This window comes from Oncorhynchus mykiss, chromosome 10 (assembly GCF_057628025.1).
Source record: "Oncorhynchus mykiss isolate SJ-2025 chromosome 10, ASM5762802v1, whole genome shotgun sequence".
In the NCBI taxonomy this organism is placed as follows: domain Eukaryota; kingdom Metazoa; phylum Chordata; class Actinopteri; order Salmoniformes; family Salmonidae; genus Oncorhynchus; species Oncorhynchus mykiss.
In genome coordinates, this window is record NC_143031.1 from 57,786,084 (window position 1) to 57,805,135 (window position 19,052).

Here is a 19,052-nt window from a genome sequence, read left to right on the forward strand (position 1 = left end):
GGAAATCACTGAATCGAGACACGAGCAGGCGGATCTAAATACATTACTTAATTAGCTCAACGATAAAGAATGTGAACTACCCACTTCCTTAAACCTAAAATAAGTAGTCATTTTGTGTGTCAGAAGCAGACACATTTCTCCATTTACCTATCCCTTCTCCCCTTGTCTATAGGACAGAAGTATGTTGTTTAAAAGGTCCCAAATGTTGATTTAGACGTTCACAATTTTAACAGATTTTGACTATCACTAATGTCATGATATGTTTGGTAAAGTAATGAAGGTGAAATATGACATATTACAAAATATGAAAAGGCTTATTATATAACATTTGTATATGTTTTAGTATACTTTTATTGTGTATTAGATCATATGGGTTGAATTTTGTGTTTGTTTTTATCAGACATAAATAATTCCAGGTGAGCGCCAAAGGTCATAGCTTTATGGGGGGGGATGGGCTAAATGTCTGTCAGCTCAACTACATTCCTGCTTATTTCCTGATAGTGTAGCTTCCTGTTGACCAGTAGTTATGTTTCACACATCATCAGACACAACATGAAGTCAGCACAATAGACTCAACAGAACAGATTTTTTCAACAGAAATAGCCCATATTGTTTTTTGTATTAGCATATGAATAAAATCCTTACTTATTAGCTTCCTGTGTATTAGCAGTTGTTTCCCCACTTCAACAGATACAATATGAAGCCATTACAGCAGACTCTTGATAAGTTCACACTCTTCACTACTCAGGAACCAAATGAAAATATGAAAAGGTGAAGAAAATGCCATAGCACACAACTACCCATGTCGTTTTTTTTGTCATCATTTTTGTCATTTTTATTGACACTTCCCTGGGAGTGTCTACAGCAGATAGTCACAGAGACAAACACACACAGAGACAGACACACAAAGAGACAGACACAAGGCAGAGGCAATTAGAACACAACAAATCCACAAAGAAATGCTTTGTTGATAACAAAATCAACATGTTGCAATGGCCATCTCAGTCTCCGGACTTGAACCCCATTGAAAACCTGTGGTTTGTATTGAAGAGGGCAGACCATACGTGCAGATGAAGGATATCAAGCATCTGTAAAGATTCTGTATGGAGGAATGGTCTAATATCCCTCCCAATCTCATAAAACATTTTAGGAAAAGGCTCAGTGCCGCTATCCTCGCAAGGGGAGTTTTGCAGTGTTAAAAACAGGGGTGCCAATCATTTTGACCCCTATCTTTATTAGATTTTTTCATTACATGTTAAACAAAATATCTTTCTATGAGCAATTGTATTAGTACAAAATATCATCATAAAAAAAAAATTGTGGAGCTCAGTATTTTTATTATTTTATACAGTCTTTTTTGCTCATCTTTATCAAGGATGCTAATAATTTTGGACCTGGCTGTATATATTTATCTTTTTCAACAATATGACTTTCTCTACAAATCAAATTACATCTAAATGTATTTGTTACATGCACCAAATACAACAGGTGTAGATCTTACTGTGAAATGCGTACTTACAAGCCCTTAACCAACAACGCAGTTCAAGAAATAGGCCTAAGAAAATATTTACAGGTTAGTCGAGGTAATTTGTACATGTAGGTAGGGGTTAAGTGACTATGCATAGATAATAAACAGCGAGTAACAGCAGTGTAAAAACAAGGGGGGGGGGGTCAATGTAGATAGTCTGGGTGGTCATTTGATGAATTGTTCAGCAGTCTTATGGCTTGGGGGTAGAAGCTGTTAAGGAGCCTTTTGGACCTAGACTTGGCACTCCGTTACCCCTTGCCATGCAGTAGCAGAGAGAATAGTCTATGACTAGAGTGGCTGGAGTCTTTGACAATGTTTTGGGCCTTCCTCTGACACCGCCTTGTATATAGGTCCTTGATGGCAGGAAGCTTGGCTTGAGGAAGGACGCTTGGCCCTTGTAGACATTGTTGAGGATCTGGGGACCCATGCCAAATCTTTTCAGTCTCCTGAGGGGGAAAAGGTGTTGTCGTGCCCTCTTCACGACTGTCTTGGTGTGTTTGGACCATGATAGTTTGTTGGTGATGTGGGCACCAAGGAACTTGAAACTCTCTACCCGGCCTCATCACAATAGTCTAGATTGGTCTGACTGAATCTGTTACCGAGGGGACTTGCAAATGTGTGGATGGCACACTGCTGACCACAGAGAAAGAGAGAGTAACTACTTCAACAATAAGGCTAACCCAACGTGCCATTGGAACACAGGAGTGCTGGTTGCTGATTTGGAGTGCTGGTTATTTTATTAAACTTTTATCTATACAGGTTCTTCTCATTTATGTTTTTAAGATGAAAAATGTCTGGATATGATTGAGGATTATAAACTGGGTGGTTCGAGCCTTGAATGCTGATTGGCTGACAGCCGTGGTACATCAGACCACGGGTATGACAAAACACGTATTTTTACTGCTCTAATTACATTGGTAACCAGTTTATAATAGCAATAAGGCACCTTGGGGGTTTGTAATATATAGCCAATATACCACTGCTAAGGGCTGTGTCCAGGCAATCTGCATTGCATCGTGCGAAAATAACAGCCCCTTAGCCATGGTATATTGGCCATATACCACACCACCTTGGGCCTTATTGCTTAATTATGACATATTAACCATGATGTCTTACTGTTTTTAAAGCTCTAAGTATGGGTGTTGGCATAACCCTGTACATGCTGACCCTTGGCCCTGTGACGACTTCTTCCATTACAGCAGACTCTTGATAAGTTCACACTCTAATCAAGAACCAAATGAAAATATGTGATGGTGAAGAAATTGCCATAGCCACAACTACCCATGTCAATATTTTTGTCATCTTCCTCTGTTGACACTTCCCTAGAAGTGCCATTTACAACAGATAGTCACACAGACAGAGACAAACTCAGAGGCAAACACAAATACATAGACAGACACAAGGCAGAGGCAATTTGGCACACATCAAATCCACAAAGAAATGCTTAATTGACAACAAAATCAACATTTTGCAAGGGCCATTTTAGTCTCTGGACTTGAACCCCATTGAAAACCTGTGGTTTGAATTGAAGAGGGCAGACCATATGTGCAGATGAAGGACATCAAGCATCTGTAAAGATTCTATATGGAGGAATGATCTAATATCTCTCCCAATCTATTAAAACATTTTAGAAAAAGGCTCAGTGCCATTTTCCTCGCAAGGGGAGTTTTGCAGTATTAAAAACAGGTGTGCCAATCATTTTGACACATATTTTCTTTAGATTTCTTACAATATTTGTTCAACAAAATCTCTTTCTCAGAGCAATTGTATTAGTGTAAAATATCATAATAAAAATGTGGAGCTCAGTATAGTAAGTCTTTTTTGCTCATCTTTATCAAGGGAGAATTTTTTGGGGACCTGACTGTATATATTTATATTTTTCAACAACGTGAGTTTCTCTTCGGCCTCAACACAGGGCCAAGATCGGTCTGACTGAATCCGTTACCAAGGGGACTTGCGAATGGCACACCACTGACCACAGAGAAAGAAACAGTAATTACTTCCACAATAAGTTTTCACATTTATTTTCATTCAACTTTTATCTCTCATTGATGGGTTTTAAGAAGAGAAATGTCTGGATATTATTGGGGAGTATGATGTTTTAACCACAACATCTGACTGTTTTAAACCTCTAGGTATGGTATTGGCCTAACCCTGATAAATGTTGGCCCTTCTGAGAATGAAGACAGTGCTGAGATGAACACAGAAACATTGTATCCTCTGAGGCTGGGAATGACCTGTCATGTGAGGACAATAGTCCCTCAATTTGTGAGAAAATGGTTTACACAGTTTCCAAAGGGCCAGATGTATACAGAATGGTGTCGTCTGTGTAGAGGCAGATCAGAGTATCACCAACAGCAAGAGCGACATCATTGATATAAACAGAGAAAAGTGTCGGCCTGAGAATTTAACCCTGTAACACCCCCATAGAGACTGCCAGAGGTACGGACAACAGGCCCTCCGATTTGACACACTGAACTCTATCAGAGAAGTAGTTGGTGAACCAGGTGAGGCAATCATTTGAGAAGCCAAGGCTGTTGAGTCTGCTGATAAGAATCCTGGTGATTGACATAGTCGAAAGCCTTGGCCAGGTCGATGAAGACGGCTGCACAGTACTGTCTTTTGAGCGTGGCTGTGGTGCACCCATGAGCAGCTCAGAAACCAGCCTGCATAGTGGAGAAGGTATGGTGGGATTCGCAATTGTCTGTGATCTGTTTATTAACTTGGCTTTTGATTTTTGTTTTGAAAGACAGGGCAGGATGGATATAAGTCTAACAGTTTGGGTCTAGAGTGTCTCCCCCTTTGAAGAGTGGGATGATCGCGACAGGAAGCAAATCTCTGTATGAAAAAGCTAGCCTTAGCTTCCCTAACTGACTGACTATGTATATTTGTTCCTGACTTCCCAGAAATGCATGTCCCAGTTTAGGTCACCTAACAGTATGAACTCTGAAGATAGATGAGGGGGGCGATCAATTCACATATGGTGTCCAGGGCACAGCTGGGGGCTGTGGGGGTCTATAAGAAGTGGCCACGGTGAGAGACTTGTTTCTGGAATGGTGGATTTTTTAAAATAGAAATTGTTAGGGCACAGACCTGGATAGTATGACAGAACTCTGCAGGCTAACTCTGCCCCCTTTGCCAGTTCTGTCTTATCGGAAAATGTTATAGTTAGGGATGTATAAGAACGGTGGCTAGGAAAAAAAACTCCCTAGAAAGGCAGGAACCTAGGAAGAAACCTAGAGAGGAACCAGGCTCTGAGGGGTGGCCAGTCCTCTTCTGGCTGTGCCGGGTGGAGATTATACATGGACACTAAGACCAGATCGTTCTTCAAGACGGTCATAGATGACCAGCAGGGTCAAATAATAATCACAATGCAACAAGTCAGCACCTCAGGAGTAAATGTCGGTTGGCTTTTCATAGTCAGGCATTCAGAGTACGAGACAGCAGGTGCGGTAGAGAGGGAGAGGGATAGAGAAAGTTGAAAACAGCAAGTCTGGGACAAGGTAGCATGTCTGGTGAACAGGTCAGGGTTCCATCACCACAGGCAAAACAGCAGAAATTGGATCAGCAGCATGACCAGGTGGACTGGGGACAGCCAGGAGTCATCAGGCCAGGTAGTCCTGAGGCATGGTCTTAGGGCTCAGGTCCTCTGGGAGGGGAGAGAGCGAGAGAGATGGGAGAATTAGAGGGGGCATACTTTAGATCACACAGGACACCAGAGAAGACAGGAGAATTACACGAGATAAGACAGGAGAATTACACGAGAGACTGACCCTAGCCCCCTGGCACATTGACCATTGCAGCGTAGGTACTGGAGGATGAGACAGGGGGAGGTCGTGGGAGACTTAGGCCCCGTCCAACAATATCCCCAACCAGGCAGAATATAACCCCACCCACTTTGCCAATGCACAGCCCCCACACCACTAGAGGGGTATCAACAGACCACCAACTTACTACCCTGAGACCAGGCTGAGTATAGCCCATGAAGATCTCCTCCACCGCACGAGTCCGAGGGGGTGCAAAATTGGCTGACTCAACCCACTCAAGTCAAGTATAACAAAAAAGGAGACGTGATGCTACCCCTCCTAGGGACGGCATGGAAAAGCACTAGTAAGCCAGTGACTCAGCCCACGTAATAGGGTCAGAGGCAGTGAATCTCAGTGGAGAGAGGGGAGCCAACCAGGCAGAGACAGCAAGGGCGGTTCGTCACCCCAATGTCTTGCTGTTCACCTTCCCACCCCAGGGCCAGACTACATTCAATCTTAGGACCTACTGAAGAGATGAGTCTTCTGTAACGACTTAGATGTCGAGACAGAGTCTGCGTCTCTCGCATGGATAGGCAGACCATTCCATAAAAATTGAGCTCTTTAGGAGAAAGCCCTGCCTCCAGCTGTTTGCTTAGAAATTCCAGGTAAAATAAGGAGGCCTGCGTCTTGTGAATGTAGCGTACGTGTAGGTATTTACGGCAGGACCAAATCAGAGGGATATATAGGAGCAAGTCCATGTAATGCTTTGTAGGTTAACAGTAAACCCTTGAAATCAGCCCTAACCTTAACAGGAAGCCAGAGGGTCTGGTGTAATAGAAAAAAAGGCAAATTAAGTCATACAATCAAATTCATGTTAAATACTGACATAACTTCTCTCTCACAGACACACATACAGGCACTCACACACACACTCTCACACGCACGCCAGTGTGCAAACTTGTATTACCGTTTCTTGGTTGCTTGAGCACATTTGTCCAAACAAAATGACACATTTCATTTGCAGAATGCATTAAGACTCTCAAGACATGAAATTACATGACACACAATCAACGACCTCCATCAAAACATACTGTGCAACTTGTTATGTAATTACCCTTTTTGATTCCGCATCTATCAATATGTCTCTGCCATCTGTTGATACTATAAATCAAATCAAATAATCATAGTTTGCACCATAAAGACAAGTAAACATTATCACAACATGGGCTGTATTCTTTTCTAAAATAATTTGACCAAAGATGATCCACACCGAAAGAATGTCACTGAAGAGCATGAATATCCAGAAACAGAAGGCTTTATTTGACCTTTTTCCATTTGAACTGAGAGCTGAACTCTCCTCTAGGGGCCTCTCTACCTCTCCTTTGCCCTTTGCCCTCTGCCTCTTACTTGGTCCATTCTTACAAAACAGCAACTCAGAGGTGACCTCTTTTACTCATGAATAAGGACTGATTGAACAATTGTGCAAAGACTTGCACGCGTGCAGAAGTAGTTCACGATCATGCTAGTCATTTGTATCAGCTGTGACCAAATGCTTGGATGTTGTTTGACATGATTTACTCAACTGACTCCTGCGTTTTTTTTTTGTAGAGAGTTGTGTTTACCGTTTAAAAAAAAAATGTGCTTAGCATTTGCATAGTTTGTGAAAGCAGTGACTTACTGTTTTGCAAAACAGTATGTTGTTGTGCTCATTAAGTTATGATGGAAAGCAAGTGGACCCCAGTTTCATTAAAAGTGTCTTAGCAAACGAGAAAAACTGTAATACCTTCCTACCTATTTCCTGACAATGTGGCTTCCTGTGTACCAGTGGTTATGTTTCACAACATGAAGTCAGTCCAGTAGACTCAACAACAGAATAGTTTTACAATAGAAGTAGATTATTTTGCACATTTCATTTTTTGTATTAGCATATTAATAAACTCTACTTCTTATCGTCCTGTGCACCAGTAGTTATGTTTCACACATCGTCAGACACAACATGAAGTCAGTACAGTAGACTAATAAGTGTAAACTCACTACTCAGGAGACAAATACAAATATGCAAAGGAGAAGCTGTAGCCACAACTACAAGTGTCATTTTTTTTATACCTCCCTAGGGGTTACATCTTCACACAGATGAAGACAGACACACAGGCGATACCGAGAGAGACAGACACGAACACACAGAGACAGACACGAACACAGAGACTGACACGAGGCAGAGGCGACGCTATCACTATAACCGGAGGCTTAACGTAAAATACAAGTAATAGCACAAGAAGCATCCGGCATTGCTGGAGATGTCTGAGGCCATCTATGCCAAGCCAGACATGACCAAGAAAGTCAAGTTTGACAGAGGTGAGATGGAGGAGAGAATTGTGGACATCTACGTCAGTGCAGACACCCTGAGAGACCACGAGACCAGCACCAAAACAGAAGATGTAGAACACACTTCAACTAATGGACCGGGACACCAGCACACAGGTAACACAAACACACACACACACACACACACACACACACACACACACACACACAAATACTTTACACACACATCTGTTTATGTGTACATAGAGCCTAATAGCACAGGGAAGAGACCCTTCCTAGCTGTTGCAGTGTGTCTGGGGCTGCTGTGTGTTCTCCTACTGGCTGGGATCATAGGCCAGTCTGTCCACTGTAAGTATAGCTAAATTGTAACTACTGTAATTCACTGGCAGTCCTGTAGATATAATCTGATTTAGTGAGTAACTTTTCTAGGCCAACAACAGACCAGATACAACAACCTGACTATTATATTGCAATGCAACACTTTTTGGAAAGTTTCTATACAATCTAATACAATCTTAATTCCGCTGTTTTACGAATTTACTAAAACTCAAACCCTGGTTACAGCCCTGAACGGGTACTAAAATGTTGTTTGTATTCTTTCATTAATGTGTGCAGAATAATGAGATGGCAATGAATGTTTTAACTAACCTGTTCTGAAGGCTGGAACAAGTTTGAATCCTGTTGGTACTTCGTCTCTTCTGAGAGTAAAACCTGGAGTGAGAGCAGACAGGACTGTGTGGAGAGAGGAGCAGACCTGGTGATTGTAAACAGCAGAGAGAAACAGGTAAGAGAGTGGGGGGAGATAGATAAATACATAGAGAGAGAGAGACATGATAAATGAACACTGATCAAAATATGTTTATATTTCTCAACAACAGAGATTTCTCTTTAGCCTCAACAAGAGATTCTGGATCGGTTTGACTGACAGAGAGACTGAGGGGTCCTGGAAATGGGTAGACGGCACACCACTGATAACAAGGTGAGAGATTTGACCAGTTGTTATATGTATACTTTGAAAACAAATGATATTGCTTCAGATCATCTTCATAAAAACAATTTTTTCCCTTCATAGATGTCATTCAATGAGCTCTATAGATGAATCATAGAAACCAAGCATTATTTTCTTCAAGAAACACTATATATACAGTATGTTTTTCACTTTTTGTTGGTGGCCCACATCTGACAGCGTGTGGCTTTAAAGCTTAAGAAACACAGGCATTATGTATTTTATTTAGGATTATGTTTTACTGACAGTGTGACTGTCTGGTTCTCTGTGTTGTTAACAGTTACTGGATAATCGACCAGCCTAATAATGGACGAAGTATTTCAACCTTTCCGGGGGAGGACTGTGTTGTACTAAGAAATGGACAAGACCAGCCTGAAAAGACATGGAATGATATAAATTGTACACAAAAGCGTATCTGGATTTGTGAGTTGTGTAACAATAACATACTGTAACAACTACCCATCCACCATCTCCCCGTCTATCTCTCTCTCTCTCTCTCTGACTCTCCCTCTGTCTCCATCCCTACTCATTTATGTTCTTTTCATTCTGAACATATGAATCAATTTCCCATTTACTTCCTGGGATGCATTAGTAGCTTCCTGTCTTCAGTAGTTAAATGATGGACACATCAGACACAGACAATGATTGAGACACAACATCACTAAAAGTAAACAGCTGCATTAGAACAGATAGAAAGGACCCGTATGAGGTTGTTAAGTCAGTACAGTCGACTCCTGATAGGTGCACATCAGATAAGTGTGAGACCTGGGTTCAAATACAACTTGAAATCGTTCAAAAGCTTTGATCGTTTGCTTTAGCCTGCCTTCAGAGCCAGGTGGGTACTGGGGCTTTTCTGTTGCAACAGAAGTATTTTAAATCATTTCATATAGAGAGGCATTCTGGTAGTACTCCTTAGACACTGGATTAATTTATTAGGTCTCGTCGTCACCGAATTCACAGACACCCAAATGTAAATTTTGAAATGGCCTATTGATTAACAAGACACACTGTTTATCTTATTATTTTGTGCTATAATTTGCAGTTTACCTTGGAACATATTATCATTAGAATTATTTTACATTGTTGTGTCTCAATGGGCCGCAAGGCTATGAATAGTATTTATGTGCAATGGTCAGGTCACTCTGAGGAAGATGTCAGCTTTATGTTGAAATGTCAGTCACCTCTTCGCATCCTGTACAATGTATTAAAGTGAGCAATAAGAAATCAATCTGTCTTGTTGTTGACTGCTCCAACTCCTTTTTACCTCGAATTTGTCCATTTGGAAGTTCTCCTTGGCAAGCCATTCTCATATTTTCATACAGTATTTCATCCCAGGTCTGGTAAGTCTACACTACCTACTCAGGAATCAGATGAATATGTTTAAAGGAAAATAACATGTCCCAACCTCAACCACCATGTTACTTTATCTTCCTCTTTTAACATTTCCCTTTCTCCTGGGGACAACATATCAAAAACGTCTCAGAAATGGACACAAATCAGACACAGGGGCAGTGATAGATTCAGAACCTGAGTAGACATTGCTGTATAGTATATAGTCAGAAAACACAATGCATTGTTGGAGATGTCTGAGGCCGTTCATGACAAGCCAGATGTAACCAAGAAGGTCAAGTTTGACAGAAGTGAAGCTGAGGAGAGGATTGTGGACATCTACGTCAGTGCAGACACCGAGAGACCATGAGACCAGCACCAAGACAAAGAGGTAGAAGACACTTCTCCAAAGAACGGACCAGGAGGTCAACCTAACACACACACAATTTTTCTCTCTCTCACACACACACAATGCAAAGAAAAACTATAAACATATTTTATAACACAGGGAAGAGACCATTCATAAGTCTTGATGTGTTGTCCGACTGACTGGGATCATAGGCCTGTCTGTCCACTGTTGGTAAATGTTAGAATTCCTACACATTACCGGCCGTTCTGTTGTTCTCTGATTTAGTTATTGCAGATAACGGGTCTCTCAGAGCTTCTTAGTTTATAAGACCAACTCACTGTCACATCCGTCGTCGGAATGACACCAAGGTGCAGCATGGTCAGCGTACATTTTATTTGATTTAGAATAAAATGTCAACCAACAAAACAAAGAAACCAACACACCAACACGCCCACAACGCTTATAAGGACCATGGTGCCCCTAACAAAGAACTTCCCACAATCACAACAGGGAAAAAAGGCTGCCTAAGTATGATTCCCAATCAGAGACAACGATAGACAGCTGTCCCTGATTGAGAACCATACCCGTCCAAACACAAAGAAATAGAACACATAGAAATCAGAACATAGAATGCCCACCTAAATCACACCCTGACCAAACCAAAATAGAGACATAACAAGGCTCTCTAAGGTCGGGGCGTGACACTCACCAAAGAGTCTTTTTAGTTTTTAAGACCAAATCACCTCAGAAAAAGCCCTCTCCTTTCGGAAAAGCTGACCACGACTCCATTTTGTTGATCCCTGCCTACAGACAGAAACTAAAACAAGAGGATCTCCTGCGCGGAGGTCTGTTCAACTCTGGTCCGACCAATCTGATTCCACACTCCAAGACTGCTTCCATCACGTGGACTGGGATATGTTTCGTAGTGCGTCAGACAACAACATTGACAAATACGCTGATTCGGTGAGCGAGTTCATTAAAACGTGCGTTGAAGATGTCGTTCCCATAGCAACGTGTCACACCCTGGTCAAAGTATTTTGTGTTTATCTTTATTTATTTGGTCAGGCCAGGGTGTGGCATGGGTTTTTGTATGTGGTGTGTATGTATGGGGATTGTAGCTAGTGGGGTGTTCTAGCTAAGTCTATGGCTGTCTGAAGTGGTTCTCAATCAGAGGCAGGTGTTTATCGTTGTCTCTGATTGGGAACCATATTTAGGCAGCCATATTCTTTGAGTTTGTCATGGGTGATTGTCCTTAGTGTCCTTATGTCATTATTCTGTGTTAGGTTACACAAGTATAGGCTGTTTCGGTTTTCGTTAAGTTTATTGTTTTGGTAGTGTTTGTGTTTAGTGTGTTACTTCATTAAACATGGATTGCAATAGACACGCCGCATTTTGGTCCGACTCTCCTTCTCATACAGAAAACCGTTACAGAATCACCCACCACAAAGGGACCAAGCAGCGTGTCAACAGGCAGGAACAGCCCAAAGTGGAGTACAGTATGGACTATACTTCTTGGGAGGAGATAGACAGGTGGGCGGTCGACCCAGGGAGAGTGCCGGAGCCCGCCTGGGATTCGATGGAGCAGTGCGCGGAAGGATATAGGAGAATGGAGTTTGCGAAGCAAGCAAGGCGGCGCGGACGGAGGCCCCATAGTCAGCCCCAAAAATTTCTTGGGGGGGGGGCTCAGGGAGAGTGTGGCAGAGTCAGGAGCCAGACCTGAGCCAACTCTCCCTGTTTATCGTGAGGAGCCAAGGAGGAGACCAAAACCAGAGCCGGTGTTGGAGGTGAACGAAACAGAGACTGTGAAGGAGTTAATGGGGAAATTGGAGGAGAGAGAAATGAGGGAGTTGCTGTGTTGGTGTTTTAAACATGGAATTCGCCCGACGGAGCGTGTCGGGGATTTGATGGCACCTGGGTCAGCGCTCCATACTCGTCCTGAGGTGCGTGTTAGTCGGCTGGTGAAGATGGTGCCAGTCTCACGCACCAGGCCTCCTGTGCACCTCCCTAGCCTTGCACGTCCTGTGCCAGCACCGCTCTCAAGATCTCCAGTACGCCTTCACGGTCTAACCCATCCTGTGCCACCTCCACACCCCAGCCCTCCGGTAGCAGCTCCCCGCACCAGGCTTCCTGTGCGTGTCCTCGGCCCAGTACCACCAGTGCCAGCACCACGCATCAGGCCTACAGTGCGCCTCGCCTGTCCAGCGCTGTCGGAGCCCTCCTCCTCTCCAGCGCTGTCGGAGTCTCCCGCCTGTTCAGAGCTGCCAGTTTGCAAGGAGCTGCCAGTTTGCAAGGAGCTGCCAGTTTGCAAGGAGCTGCCAGTTTGCAAGGAGCTGCCAGTTAGCATAGAGCTGCCAGTTAGCATAGAGCTGCCAGTCTGCAAGGAGCTGCCAGTCTGCAAGGAGCTGCCAGTCTGCAAGGAGCTGCCAGTCTGCATGGAGCTGCCAGTCTGCATGGAGCTGCCAGTCTGCATGGAGCTGCCAGTCTGCAAGGAGCTGCCAGTCTGCAAGGAGCTGCCAGTCTGCAAGGAGCCGCCAGAGCTGCCAGTCTGCAGGATGCCGCCAAAGCTGCCAGTCTGCAAGGAGCCGCCAGAGCTGCCAGTCTGCAAGGAGCCGCCAGAGCTGCCAATTAGCATGGAGCAGCCAGAGCCGCCAGTCAGCATGGAGCAGCCAGGGCCGCCAGTCAGCATGGAGCAGCCAGGGCCGCCAGTCAGCATGGAGCAGCCAGGGCCGCCAGTCAGCATGGAGCAGCCAGGGCCGCCAGTCAGCATGGAGCAGCCAGGGCAGTCAGTCAGCATGGAGCAGCCAGAGCTGCCAGTCAGCATGTAGCAGCCAGTCAGCATGGAGCAGCCAGTCAGCATGGAGCAGCCAGAGCAGCCAGTCAGCATGGAGCAGCCAGAGCTGCCAGTCAGCATGGAGCAGCCAGAGCTGCCAGTCAGCATGGAGCAGCCAGAGCTGCCAGTCAGCATGGAGCAGCCAGAGCTGTCAGTCAGCATGGAGCAGCCAGTCAGCATGGAGCAGCCAGAGCTGCCAGTCGACCAGACTCTTCCAGATCTGCCAGTCGACCAGACTCTTCCAGATCTGCCAGTCGACCAGACTCTTCCAGATCTGCCAGTCGACCAGACTCTTCCAGATCTGCCAGTCGACCAGACTCTTCCAGATCTGCCAGTCGACCAGACTCTTCCAGATCTGCCAGTCGACCAGACTCTTCCAGATCTGCCAGTCAGCCAGGATCTGCCAGTCAGCCAGGGTCTGCCGAAACCACCAGCCAGCCAGGATCTGGTAGATTCATCAACCTGCCTGAGCTTCCTCTCACTCCTGAGCTTCCTCTCACTCCTGAGCTTCCTCTCACTCCTGAGCTTCCCCTCAGTCCCGAGCTGCCTCAGTCCCGAGCTGCCCCTCAGTCCCGATCTGCTCCTCAGTCCAGTGGGGTTCTGGGTGAGGACTACTAGGCCATGGTCGGCGGCGAGGGTGGACTATCCAGGGACGCGAGGAGAAGGGACTAAGACATTGATTGAGTGGGGTCCACGTCCCGCGCCGGAGCCGCCACCATGGACAGACGCCCACCCGGACCCTCCCTATTGTTTTGAGGTGCGTTCGGGAGTCCGCACCTTAGGGGGGGGGGGTTCTGTCACACCCTGGTCAAAGTATTTTGTGTTTATCTTTATTTATTTGGTCAGGCCAGGGTGTGGCATGGGTTTTTGTATGTGGTGTGTATGTATGGGGATTGTAGCTAGTGGGGTGTTCTAGCTAAGTCTATGGCTGTCTGAAGTGGTTCTCAATCAGAGGCAGGTGTTTATCGTTGTCTCTGATTGGGAACCATATTTAGGCAGCCATATTCTTTGAGTTTGTCGTGGGTGATTGTCCTTAGTGTCCTTAGTGTCATTGTTCTGTGTTAGGTTACACAAGTATAGGCTGTTTCGGTTTTCGTTAAGTTTATTGTTTTGATAGTGTTTGTGTTTAGTGTGTTACTTCATTAAACATGGATTGCAATAGACACGCCGCATTTTGGTCCGACTCTCCTTCTCATCAAGAAAACCGTTACACAACGATTAAAACATTCCCAAACCAGAATCCGTGGATTGATGGTAGCATTCGCGTGAAACTGAAAGCCCGAACCACTGCTTTTAATCAGGGCAAGGTGACCGGAAACATGACCGAATACAAACAGTGTAACTATTCCCTCCGCAAGGCAATCAAACAAGCTAAGCGTCAGTATAGAGACAAAGTAGAATCTCAATTCAACGGCTCAGACACAAGAGGTATGTGGCAGGGTCTACAGTCAATCACGGATTACAAAAAGAAAACCAGCCCCGTCACGGACCAGGATGTCTTGCTCCCAGGCAGACTAAATAACTTTTTTGCCCGCTTTGAGGACAATACAGTGCCACTGACACGGCCCGCAACTAAAACATGCGGACTCTCCTTCACTGCAGCCGACGTGAGGAAAACATTTAAACGTGTCAACCCTCGCAAGGCTGCAGGCCCAGACGGCATCCCCAGCCTCGCCCTCAGAGCATGCGCAGACCAACTGGCTGGTGTGTTTACGGACATATTCAATCAATCCCTATCCCAGTCTGTTGTTCCCACATGCTTCAAGAGGGCCACCATTGTTCCTATTCCTAATAAAGCTAAGGTAATTGAGCTAAACCACTATCGCCCCGTAGCACTCACTTCCGTCATCATGAAGTGCTTTGAGAGACTAGTCAAGGACCATATCACCTCCACCCTACCTGACACCCTAGACCCACTCCAATTTGCTTACCGCCCAAATAGGTCCACAGACGATGCAATCTCAACCACACTGCACACTGCCCTAACCCATCTGGACAAGAGGAATACCTATGTGAGAATGCTGTTCATCGACTACAGCTCGGCATTTAACACCATAGTGCCCTCCAAGCTCGTCATCAAGCTCGAGACCCTGGGTCTCGACCCCGCCTGTGCAACTGGGTACTGGACTTCCTGACGGGCCGCCCCCAGGTGGTGAGGGTAGGCAACAACATTTCCACCCCGCTGATCCTCAACACTGGGGCCCCACAAGGGTGCGTTCTGAGCCCTCTCCTGTACTCCCTGTTCACCCACGACTGTGTGGCCACGCACGCCTCCAACTCAATCATCAAGTTTGCAGACGACACAACAGTGGTAGGCTTGATTACCAACAATGACGAGACGGCCTACAGGGAGGAGGTGAGGCCCTCGGAGTGTGGTGTCAGGAAAAGAACCTCACACTCAACGTCAACAAAACTAAGGAGATGATTGTGGACTTCAGGAAACAGCAGAGGGAACATCCCCCTATCCACATTGATGGAACAGTAGTGGAGAGGGTAGTAAGTTTTAAGTTCCTCGGGGTACACATCACAGACAAACTGAATTGGTCCACCCACACCGACAGCATCGTGAAGAAAGCGCAGCAGCACCTCTTCAACCTCAGGAGGCTGAAGAAATTCGGCTTGTCACCAAAAGCACTCACAAACTTCTACAGATGCACAATCGAGAGCATCCTGTCGGGCTGTATCACCGCCTGGTACGGCAACTGCTCCGCCCACAACATTAAGGCTCTCCAGAGGGTAGTGAGGTCTGCACAACGCATCACTTGGGGCAAACTACCTGCCCTCCAGGACACATACACCACCCGATGTCACAGGAAGGCTATAAAGATCATCAAGGACAACCACAACCGAGCCACTGCCTGTTCACCCCGCTATCATCCAGAAGGCGAGGTCAGTACTGGTGCATCAAAGCTGGGACCGAGAGACTGAAAAACAGCTTCTATCTCAAGGCCATCAGACTGTTAAACAGCCTCCACTAACATTGAGTGGCTGCTGCCAACACACTGACTCAACTCCAGCCACTTTAATAATGGGAATTGATGGGAAATGATGTAAAATATATCACAAGCCACTTTAAACAATGCTACCTAATATAATGTTTACATACCATACATTATTCATCTCATATGTATATGTATATACCGTACTCTATATCATCTACTGCATCTTTATGTAATACATGTATCACTAGCCACTTTAACTATGCCACTTTGTTTACATACTCATCTCATATGTATATACTGCACTCAATACCATCGACTGTATCTTGCCTATGCCGCTCTGTACCATCACTCATTCATATATCCTTATGTACATATTCTTTATCCCCTTAAGGTAGTAGTTTTGGAATTGTTAGCTAGATTACTTGTTGGTTATTACTGCATTGTCGGAACTAGAAGCACAAGCATTTCGCTACACTCGCATTAACATCTGCTAGCCATGTGTATGTGACAAATAAAATTTGATTTGATGATTTGATTTCTTAGTTTTAAGACAAACTCATCTGCAGAAAGAGTCTTCTTAGTTTACAAGACCAACTCACCTGCAGAAAGAGACCAAATACAGACCAGTTACAAAACCCTGACTGAAGACAGAGACCAGTTTTAGAAAGAGACAGACCAGTTACAGACAAGCTACAACACTCTGAATGAAGAGAGAGACCAGCTACAGATCAGTCAATAGTTACTGAGGAGAAAGAAAAGCGACAGTGGGAGAGAAGTGAACCTTGGACCTTGAACCATCTTTTTTTATATTTTCTGTGGTATTGTTAACAAACACGCCCCCATAAAGAAAATGAGAATTAAAAACAGGTTCATCCACAGGATCGACCGTGATCGTGCGGAGTTACAACACGTCAAGAATTGCATTTGACGAAAGGCTTGGCACACGCATACTCAAGCTGACTGGCTCTCGTTCAAGCAAATGAGAAATAAGTGCACTCAGGCTATCCGGAAGGCCAAAGTTAGTTACTTTAAGGAGCAGCTCTCTCTCTGTGGGTCTAACCCCAAGAAGTTCTGGGAAACAGTTAAAGAAGTAGCGAATAAACCCTCCTCCTCACAGCTGCCCATGTCCCTTAATGTTGATGATGTGGATGTTACTGACAAGAAGAACATGGCTGAGCTCTTTAATCACCACTTCATTAAGTCAGGATTCCTATTTGACTCAGCCATACCTCCTTGTCCGTCCAACATTTCCTCATCTCCCACCCCTTCTAATGCGACTATCCACGATGCTTCTCCCCTTTTTCCACTGCCCCGCTACAAAGTTTCTCCCTGCAGGCAGTCACCGAGTCCAAGGTGCTAAAGGCACTTTTTAAACTTCACCCCCAAAAAACATCTGGGTCAGATGGTTTAGACCCTTTCTTCTTTAAGGTTGCTGCCCCTATCGTCACCAAGCCTTTATCCAGGCTTTTTAACCTCTCTCCTCTCTGGGGAGGTTCCCATTGCTTGGAAGGCAGCCACGGAACATCCTTTATTTAAAGGGGAGATAAAACGGATCCTAACTGTCCTAACTTGATTTTAAACAATATTGTGCTAATATTTATATTGACTTGGCCAAAGCTTTTGATTCGGTAGACCATTCCATTCTTGTGGGCCGGCTAAGGAGTATCGGTGTCTCTGAGGGGTCTTTGGCCTGGTTTGCTAACTACCTCTCAAAGAGTGCAGTGTTTAAAGTTAGAACATTTGCTGTCTCAGCCACAGCCTGTCACCAAGAAGTAACCCAAGGCTCAATCCTAGGCCCCACGTTCTTCTCAATTTACATCAACAACAATAGTTCAGGCAGTAGGAAGCTTTCTCATTCATTTATATGCAGTCTTATACCCAGCTGGCCCCTAACCCGGATTTTGTGCAACAAAGCTTTCTTAGTGTCCAACAGGCATTTTCTACCCTAAACCTTTTTCTGAACAACTCAAAAACAAAGGTCATGTGGTTTGGTAAGAGGAATGTCCCTTGTCCCACAGGTGTTATAACTACCTCTGAGGGTTTCGAGCATGGGAGTGCTTACAAGTACTTGGGAGTATTGCTAGACGGTGCACTGTCCTTCTCTCAGCACATATCAAAGCTGCAGGCTAAAGTTAAATCTAGACTTGGTTTCCACTATCGAAATTGCTCCTCTTTCACCCCAGCTGCCAAACTAACACTGATTCAGATGACCATCCTACCCATGCTAGATTACGGAGACATAATTTATAGATTGGCAGGTAAGGGTGCTCTCGAGTGGCTAGACGTTCTTTACCATTCAGCCATCAGATTTGCCACCAATGCTCCTTATTGGACACATCACTGCACTCTATACTCCTCTGTAAACTGGTCATCCCTGTATACCCGTCGCAAGACCCACTGATTGATGCTTATTTACAAAAACCCTCTTAGGCCTAACTTCCCCCTATCTGAGATATCTACTGCAGCCCTCATCCTCCACATACAACACCCGTTCTGCCAGTCACATTCTGTTAAAGGTCCCCAAAGCACACACATCCCTGGGTCGCTCCTCTTTTCAGTTCGCTGCAAAAAACACTCAAACTGGACAGTTTTATCTTAATCTCTTCATTCAAAGACTCAACCATGGACACTCTTACTGACAGTTGTTGCTGATTTGTGTGATGTATTGTTGTCTTTACCTTCTTGACCTTAGTGCTGTTGATGTGCCCAATAATGTCTGTACTATATTTTGTGCTGCTACCACGTCGTGTTGCAACAATGGTGTTGTTATGTTGTGTTGCTACCATGCTGTGTTGTCATGTGTTGCTGCCTTGCTATGTTATTGTCTTAGGTCTCTCTTTACATTGTGTTGTGTCTCTCTTGTTGTGATGTGTGTTTTGTCCTATATTTATATTGTATTTATTTTATTACCAGGCCTACGTCCCCGCACAAGGCATTTGCCTTTTGGTAGGCAGTCATTGCAAATTTGATTTTGTTCTTAGCTGACTTTCCTAGTTA

The 19,052-nt window shown here is 44.8% G+C and overlaps 1 protein-coding gene across 1 annotated transcript; it reads left to right on the top strand.

Annotated features, from left to right (window-relative positions):
• Positions 1–7,451: 7,451 nt before the first annotated feature.
• LOC110534937 (C-type lectin domain family 4 member E-like) lies at positions 7,452–9,833 on the top strand. The gene is made up of 4 exons (XM_090187178.1): positions 7,452–7,947; positions 8,259–8,383; positions 8,478–8,578; positions 8,886–9,833. Exons 1-4 carry the CDS (start codon positions 7,572–7,574, stop codon positions 9,055–9,057), a joined length of 774 nt encoding a protein of 257 aa, XP_090043304.1. The 5' UTR covers positions 7,452–7,571; the 3' UTR covers positions 9,058–9,833.
• The last annotated feature ends 9,219 nt before the right edge of the window (positions 9,834–19,052 follow it).

Excerpts from the sequence above, each read along its gene's own strand:
- LOC110534937 (XM_090187178.1), top strand. The coding sequence starts at position 7,572 with ATGTCTGAGGCCATCTATGCCAAGCCAGACATGACCAAGAAAGTCAAG. Across the intron at positions 7,948-8,258 it reads CATAGGCCAGTCTGTCCACT|GCTGGAACAAGTTTGAATCC; the intron begins GTAAGTATAGCT and ends CCTGTTCTGAAG. Across the intron at positions 8,579-8,885 it reads GGCACACCACTGATAACAAG|TTACTGGATAATCGACCAGC; the intron begins GTGAGAGATTTG and ends TGTTGTTAACAG.